Source organism: Pyrgilauda ruficollis, unplaced genomic scaffold (assembly GCF_017590135.1).
Source record: "Pyrgilauda ruficollis isolate IOZ18807 unplaced genomic scaffold, ASM1759013v1 scaffold59, whole genome shotgun sequence".
NCBI lineage: Eukaryota > Metazoa > Chordata > Aves > Passeriformes > Passeridae > Pyrgilauda > Pyrgilauda ruficollis.
Window position 1 is genome coordinate 2,926,682 of NW_024527599.1, and position 8,167 is coordinate 2,934,848.

An 8,167-nucleotide genomic window follows, 5' to 3' on the forward strand; every position below is an offset into this window, starting at 1 on the left:
GAGATGTGACACCAGCACTGCCACCTCCCTGCTCTGCTCACTGTGCTTCTGCCATCCAAAATCCCACCACACCTCTGGCAAAACAGCCTCAGCAGTTTTGCCTGACACCTGTTACGCTGCAGGAAACACTTCCTAACACCAGCCTGGGTGAGAGAAACACCCGCCGGCCTCGGCACGGAGCCAAGCTGCTTCCAGCACCCAGGATCCAGCACCCAGCACCCAGGATCCAGCATCCAGGATCCAAGATCTAGCACTCAGCACCCAGGACCCAGCACCCAGGATCCAGCACTCAGCACCCAGGATCCACCATCCAGCACCCAGGATCCAGCACTGCCAAGGGATAAAATGCAAAATGCAGAGCCCTGGGCAATTTCCATGCGAGTCACCCAGAGAAAACGCTGCACTCTGAGCCCCCAGTGCTACACTCCCCCCGGCCCTGCAGCCCGGTTTCTCCCGTTTCTACTGCCACGATGGGATAATTAGAGCAGCTAATGACCCAAAGCCGGTTAAAGTCCCCGTTAACTGCCCGGCTGGGACAAACGCGGCTTAGCAGAGATGTTCTCCCTGGCACTGCCAGAGCTGTCGCCTCTCCGCGGAGAGCGTGACCCCGACACCAGCACGGGGACAGAGAGTGTGCCACTTTGGGGCTGGCACCCAGCACAGCCTCTCGCAGGGCTGTGCCCAGAGAGGGACACGGGGACAGCCGTGCCACCCTGCAGCAGCGCATCCCTTCGGGGACCCCTCCTTGGGATCACACTCTGGGGTATGAATGGAATAAATGGCAGCAGCCCGGTGGCCGGCAGCGATGCCGAGGCCGGGCTGTGACATTCCGCCGAGGGAAAGCCACCGCTGGGCCCTGAGCGGCTCAGCCTCCCCTTCCCCCAGGACGAGCACGCAGCAGCACCCACTCCCTTCCCCCGGCATCTCCCGGCTCCAAACTTTGCGTTCAGGATCTGGCCCCAAGGCTGGGCTGAATGGAGCCCTTGGGGTTTCTGTAACTCCGAGGGAATTCGGGTTATCCCCGGCCCTGGCCGGCAGAGCCAGGCAGCGGCTGCCTTGCAGCTCCACGGCGCCGGCTGGGAAGGACGTTTTGGGTGGGGAGGGGTTAACCCTTGCTGCAAACACCTGCATCCAGCACGGCCAAAGCCTTCTGCTCCAAAGGGCCCCCGCTCTCCTGCAGGGCTCCGTGAGGAATGGAGGGATGACACGCCAGAGTTTGCCGAGGGAGAGGGCAGAGCTGGCCGGGGCGATGTCATTCCCGACAAATCTCCCCGCTGTGGAGCCGGGAGATGCCGGAGCCTATCGCCAGCTCATCGGCAGGGTGGCTGGAGCAGCCTGCACCACCGAGCCCGATTAAAAGGCTCTGAGCCCGGCCGGAGGGCTGGAGGCACGGAGCCGAGCAGGGGCGAGGCAGAGAAGTGCACCAACCACGACAGCAACTGGTGGCTCTTGGGAGACTTCCCTACTTTGGGTTCAGCACCAGCCTGGCTGCGGCACGGACACTGCCAGGGCCCCTCCACCCCGGGAAGCGCCGGGAGAGCCCCCCCGGCTACACCCGGCAGCATCTCCCTGCTGCGGCGCGATCCCAGCGGCGGCTGCAAGGGCTCCCCAAGATGCACAAGCAGCCCTAAGACCCACCCACGCCCTCAGCACCGAGCAAACTCCCCTGGAAACTTAGCAACTCACTGCAATCGTCGGACTCGTAGCCCTCGGGGTCCACCACCTCGTCGGGCGCTTGGCTCTTGGCCGGCTGCTCTGCGGGCGTCGTTCCGTGGGCTCCGAAGAGCTGGTCCACATCCTCCTCATCCTCGCGGGGAGGCTCGGCGGGGCTGACCGAGGGCTGGCTGAGCGCGGGGCGCAGGGCGCTGCTGCTGCGGCCGACGGCGGCGGGCAGCCCGCGGGGGAAGCGGGGGAAATAGTCGGAGATCTGCTTGATGGGTTTGATGGGGCCGGGGCAGACGTCAATGGCCATGTGCTCCTGGATACTTATGGTCATTTTCTCTCCTTTTCGGAGTGTCATGCATGCGGCTGTCGCTGCCAAGCCCCCCCGGAGAAGCCCGAAGTGCGGGAGAGGGAAGTTTCTGCCGGGGGCTGCGGGGGGCTCCCGAGGAGGAGGAGGAGGAGGAGGATGAGGATGAGGATGAGGATGAGGAGGCTCCGGGCCCCTTAGGTGGTTGTGGCGCCCTGAGCCTCGCTCGCCGCACGCATGCTGCTGCTGCCAGCCCTGGCGCTCGCACAGCCCCTGATCCTGCCAGCGCTGCCTGGGAATAAATGAGCGAGACAGAGAGACGGATAAGAGGCAGGGGGTGGGCTCTCGGGTGATGTCACCAGCTAGCAACAAAGCGGTTCCCAGCAGCGGAGGAATGAGGGCTGTGGCCGGCCTGCCGCCCCGGCAGCACGGCCAGCAGCGCGGGCAGCCGGCCCCTGCCCCTTCCCCAGCCCAGCCACGGCCCCCGGCAGGAGTTGGGGTGATGGGGTGAAGGGAGGTGGGCTTTGATTCGTCTCCCTGGTAAATGCAGGGCTGGTCCCTGCCAGACCCCTCCGGGGGGACTGAGGTCACCGGGCAGGGTCAGGAGCCAGAGAACTGATGTGTCACATCCCGGGGTGATGTGGAGAGGGACAGTGACAGCCCCCAGGGACAGTGACAGCCCCCAGGGACCCCGAGAGCCCCGCAGGCTGTGCCAGGGAGATGCCGTGCCACATCCCGAGCCGGGGGCACGGGTGGCACCGCTGCCCGCTCCCCGCGGCTCACAGGGACAGGGACAGCCCCGGCTCGGATCCCTGCTGCCCCAGCCCACAGCAATGTCCCTTCCAGAGCTCAGCACCGGCTGGATGAGCTTCTGGAGCCGGGAACACACCCGGGATTGAAGCAACACATGTGCCCTGCTCGTGGCCCGGGTGGCACAGCCCCTGCCAGCCGGCGTGTGGCTGTGCCAGGGGGCTGGTGCAGCATCACAGAGGGGCCAGGGACGGGCTGGGCCAGGGCTCAGTGCCACTGTGGCCATGCTCAGCACCCCTCCTGCCCCTCCCTGGGCATGGCCAGGGCCCCAGCACCAGCCAGGACAGGACAGGCTCCTGCCACAGGCTCCCTGGAAAATGCTGAGCAGTGCCTTGCTCAGGGTGTTGGTCTCAAACTGCTGGTTTTACTCATCCCCCCCTCCGTGTTTAAATCAATAAATCTGTGGCTTCACAAGCTGCTGGGAGTGGACTTCTTTTCAGCAAGGAGTGCCAGAAGAGAAACATGGCGAGAAAATGATGCAAAATCCTGTCCAAGTAACTCACCCTGCCCAGGAAAATGTGTCTGAAGTATTTCAGAGGAGCAGCCTCTCTGCTGGCTGAGCTCTGGGGGGGTCTGGTGCGAGGCTGGGACACTTGGCATGCTCTGGTCACCCACCACCATGTCCAGCTGCCCACAGGCAGGCCCACCAGGTAACCTGCCACATCCCTTAGCCATGCACACAGAGCTGCAGTCTCCTGCAGCCTGGCAGGCAGGTGATTATTAAAAACAAAGCTCTGCTCTTCAGAGGATTTCCCCCAAACCCCAACAAAATGACACCCAACCTTTCAGTCTACAGCAGAGTTCAGCTTTCATTCAGATTTTGGTAAATGTTAATGCACGTCTTTGAGTCATAACACGCTGACACCAGGCAAACGAACCTAATTTACTCCTCACAGGGAAGTGAATGTTTCTCTCCTGAAGCATCCAAACTTGTCACTGCTCTGTACCCAGACGTGAAGCACATCTGAGGATGATCTAATGACCTGGGAGAACAGGAGGCAGCTCACTGCTCCTTTGTGTCCCTGCTGTATTTTCCCTCTGAGGTGGCTCCCGCCTGTTGCAGGTCTATCAGCAGATCCAGTCTCAGACAGTTTAACCCCCTTCCCACATCCAAGGACTCCCAGGACATTAATTCACAGGGAAATGCCACCTGCTCTGCATGTGGAGGCTGAAAATCTTGCAGGTGGGCTGATGCTGGGTGGAAACATCACGGCAAGCACAAGGAGGTACCTCTGGATTTGGGTGTGCTCCTCCACTCAGGCTCCATCTTTGGGTGCAGCATGCAGGGTGTGGTGTGGACTCAGACAGAACGAAGCAGAAATTGGGCCCGATGCCCAGAAAATAGCAGCAATTTCCTCCAAGAAAGGGCAAATAAATAAATAAATAAAATCAAGTTACATGTGAGAGCCTAATGCTGTTACTACCATTACAAAAGCATCATCGTTTCAAATGTTTCCTCCAAGACCCAAACAGGCAAAGATTGTTTTACAGCACAGAAAATCAAGGCTCTGGGAATTAAGGTGAACCTCTGAGCTCTTCTTCCTCCTGCATCCACAGCCAGGATCAGGGCCCAGCAGCACCAAGTGAGAGATGCTCAGCTCATCCAGGGATTCAGAAGAGCAACAAGGGGACAAAAAAAGGCAGAATTGAAGCAGACCAACTCCCTGAAGCTGGGCAGGTGTGTCAACCCTAAGGGAGGCCCCATCACCAGCCCTACAGACTGAGAGAAACCAAAACCAAGACTCACTGCTAACAGCCCAGGTGGGACTTTGTAGTCCCTGCCCGATCCCAAGCCTACAGAAAGCAGCTGGAGCCTTTCCTTAGCCTTTAACAAGTCCCAAAGCAGCTTGATCTTGATAAAGCACACTTTTCCTACCTTCCCATCCTGCCTGTTTCCCCCTGGAAACAGCCCCATAGGTACCCAGGGCTCCCCAAATGTGTCACACACAACAACACTGAAGGAGAAAGGGACAAAAATAGAAAGTTGGGCTGGAAGACAAAAGCAGGGCTTGCAGATACAAAGCCAGTTTCCAGGTAAAGCTCTTAATTCCCACCGTCTGTCTAATGCCCTGGAATGTGACTTGGTTTGATCCCTGGCTCTGCTGGGGCCATCCAGAGCCGCTCTGCCCACGCACGTGGCCTCTGCTGCCCTCAGAGGGGAATTTGCCTTCCCCACCAGCCCCCCAGGAAGAAGAGAGAGAGTTGAAATGTTAAAATGTCAGTTTGAACCCACAGCTCTGCCTGGCAGGGAGCAAAGCCACTCTGTCAGGGCACAGACATGTCTGTAGGAAGGGGGGACAGCCTGCAGGGAAGGGGGAGGTGGCCACCACAGAGCCAGCATCAGAGCAGGGATGGGATGAGAGGCAAGAGCAATTGTCCCTGTCAAAATCCATGTTTTCTCCCCAGAAAACAAGATCCTGAGCTCAGTGACATTGCGCTTGGGGTGTGGGATGCAGGAGCTGTCACTCCAACTCCAGCCCAGGCTCTGAAAACACCAAGGTTTTACTTTAAATGTTCTCCTGAACAGGGGGCACAAGCACAGGTTTAAGTACACCCAGAAAAAGCCTGTGGCACTCACTCTCCCTGTGCCAGTTTTCCTCTGGAACTGCCCTGCAAATGGGCAAAAAGGAGGAATGTTCCTACAGCCCCCAAAACTGCAGCACACGGATTAAACACACACACAAAACCACAGGCTGTCCTCAGGACACACTTCAACAAATTTCCTTACAAATGCTGAGCATCAGGTTCTGCTGTTCCAGGTTTAAACCCAGGAGAGCAGGGGCTGATCCCAGTCTGATCAATTAATTTCCAAATGGAAAGCACAGCAGCAGGCTGGCACATCCCATTGCTTGCCAGGGATTCACCCTCTGGTTCTTTATTTATTTCTTTTTACTCAAAATTTCTCTGAGCCCCCCTGCCCTGCTGGTGCCAAATTAAAGCCCTCACTACCTCTGGATCTCATCCTTGACCTCGGAGAGGTGGCACAGGGAGGTTTGTCAGTGTCCCCAGGGAGGTGACACCAGCCTGCACGGCCCTAGCTGGAATTTTGCTTTTCCCAATCATTTTTAAGCTTGAAAGTCCTGACAGCTGTAGGCAGGAGAAGGTGCCAGCAGACACCACCAGCTCAGTCTGCCTTCAGGGGCTGGACTGAGGGGTATCCACACTGCCAGGGGATGCCAACACTGCTGGAAGAGACCCCTCCATCCCTCAGGGCTGACTCCCTGCCTTCAGCTCCCCTGGCTGGGAAGCATGAAACATATTTTTTATTTCTTCCAACGAGCTTAGCTGCAGCATGGCTGTGTGCATGGGAAGGGGGTTAATTGAAAAGCAACGTGTGCCTGGCTCCTTGGCTGGCTGGGGGCTCGGGCTCCTGGCTGACACACAGCTCCTGGCAGCCTCCCCTCAAAGATCCCTGCCCTCCACTGCTGGGGAGCCTTGGCTGAGCCCACCCAGTGCATTGCACTCCTTACCTGGTCAAACAGCCTTTGCATTTGCTAAGTAAAGCAATAATAATAATGGTGATAACTGGGAAACTTGGCCAAAATAATCCTAAGGAGCTTATTCCAGGCTGTGCTGATGACGGCTCCCCAGCAGCGCTGATATCCCAGTGCACCCCGGCCCCCACTGCTCCTCTGCTTGGATAATATCTGAAGTTATCTGTGCTCCAACAGGCCCTGCTAACAACCATTATTTGACCAGATTTAACCAGCAATTACTAGCTGTGAACAAAATCACTGTGGTGGAATACAACCCACATCCTTTTACAACACAGACACAAACAAACCCTTGCCTTAAGCCAGGCAAGGGCCAAATGCCAGCAGGGAGGAGCCCCTCTCCCCTCAAAACATTGCTTAAGCTTCCCAGAGACCTTATGAAACACCCAACCAGTGGCAAAGGTGGATGGAATCTTCCTGGCCAGCATTTTGCTACCTGCAGATGGACCTGGCAAGGAGCTCCCAGGAGGAGGGAGGGAGGGAGGGAGGCATCAGCTCTCCCTGCATCTTCAGGATGGGCCCAGAATAGCTCTACTTTTGGTAGGGGCTGATGTTTAACGTTCAGCATATGTTGCCATTTCCATGGGAATCCCAAAATAGTTGGTGTTTTCTTTTGTAATTTCAATGCCCTCGGGGTTTTTTGTGGAAGGTCTGCCCTCCTGCTGGGGAGGGGACCTGCTCTGCTCTGCACCCTGAGACCCCCCTGCCAACAGTCCAGGCCCCTGCCAGCCCAGCAGAGGGGACAGCCAGCTGCTGTAAATCTCACTCTGTGCAGCACAGCACAAATCCACCCAGGAATTCAGCAGGGTGGGTCTGTGCACAGACCCAAATCCACCCAAACAGTGCCCAGGATTGGAGTGACATCCAACCTTGGGGCACAGCACTGCCAAGGGCTCAGCCCTCAGAGGGGATTTTCTTAGAGATGAACCTTTTTGGATTTTTTTCCTCAGATTTCTCTCCTGATCTGTGGGTTCCTCTGCGCTCCAGAGCCTTGGCAGGGGTTTGCCATCACCAGGCTGGGCAGAGCCACCCTCTCACACGGCGCTGGGTCTGATTGTTGTGAGATAAATGCAGACCCACTGCCTTGCAATCAAGAGAGGGGAGACTTCTGTGCAGCATCAACTCCTATTAGACTAATTTTATCTGCTCTCAGTGCCTTCCCAAGCTGGAGTCAACATCCTCTGAGAATATCCAGCTGACTTGTCTTAGGAGTTTTACCCTGTTTTTACCTCTTCCCGACTGTCTCCCAGCTGCAGGAGGATGACAACATTCCTCCTCAAGACTTTCCAGGCAGCCAGGAGCAAAGCCTGGTGTTCATTTTGCAGCAGCACCTGATCCTGTGGTGGCTGGGACACGAATGCTGGCCTGGAGAGCTGTGCTGGGGCTGGGCACTGCTGCCTCTGCACCCCCAGCTCTTCCCACTCCATAAATGTCCAGGAACAGAGTTCCCATCAGCATTTAGGGCCCGGCCCCGTTGCCATGGAAATGGATAGACTTTCTGCTCACATTTTGGTGGGAAGAGGCTTTTCAGGAGTCACAGCAGCTCCCAGAGTGAGCACAGGAGGAGCCAAGTGAGGGCAGAAAGCAGCCGAGCTCCAGAGAGGCACCGGGGGGAAACTGCTCCCACCCCACGCTCCAGGAACTCAGAGCTGGATGCAAGCAGAGGGAAAAATGCCACCAATAACCAGCAGCAGAGTGAGCTCCAGGGATTCACAAAATAACATCTTGGGTTTGCAGTATTAAAGAGCAATTTGGCTGCATTAAGAGAGCTTTAGAGCTGCTCCTCTCCCACATCCACGTCAGGCTAATGACATCCTGTCAAAAGCAATCCACCCAAACCCCCCTGTGCAATCCCTGTACCTGTCACAGCTCTGGGGCAGCTCTGTCCTGGCTG

The 8,167-nt window shown here is 57.3% G+C and overlaps 1 protein-coding gene across 1 annotated transcript in view; it reads right to left on the minus strand.

The window, feature by feature from the left end:
* The window catches only part of DOC2B (double C2 domain beta), a 29,117-nt gene extending 27,097 nt beyond the window's left edge, over positions 1-2,020 (minus strand). The window contains exon 1 of the mRNA XM_041482820.1: positions 1,687-2,020. Within this exon, the coding sequence (XP_041338754.1) occupies positions 1,687-2,020 (334 nt within the window). The remainder of the gene's footprint in view (positions 1-1,686) is intronic.
* Positions 2,021-8,167: the final 6,147 nt, after the last annotated feature.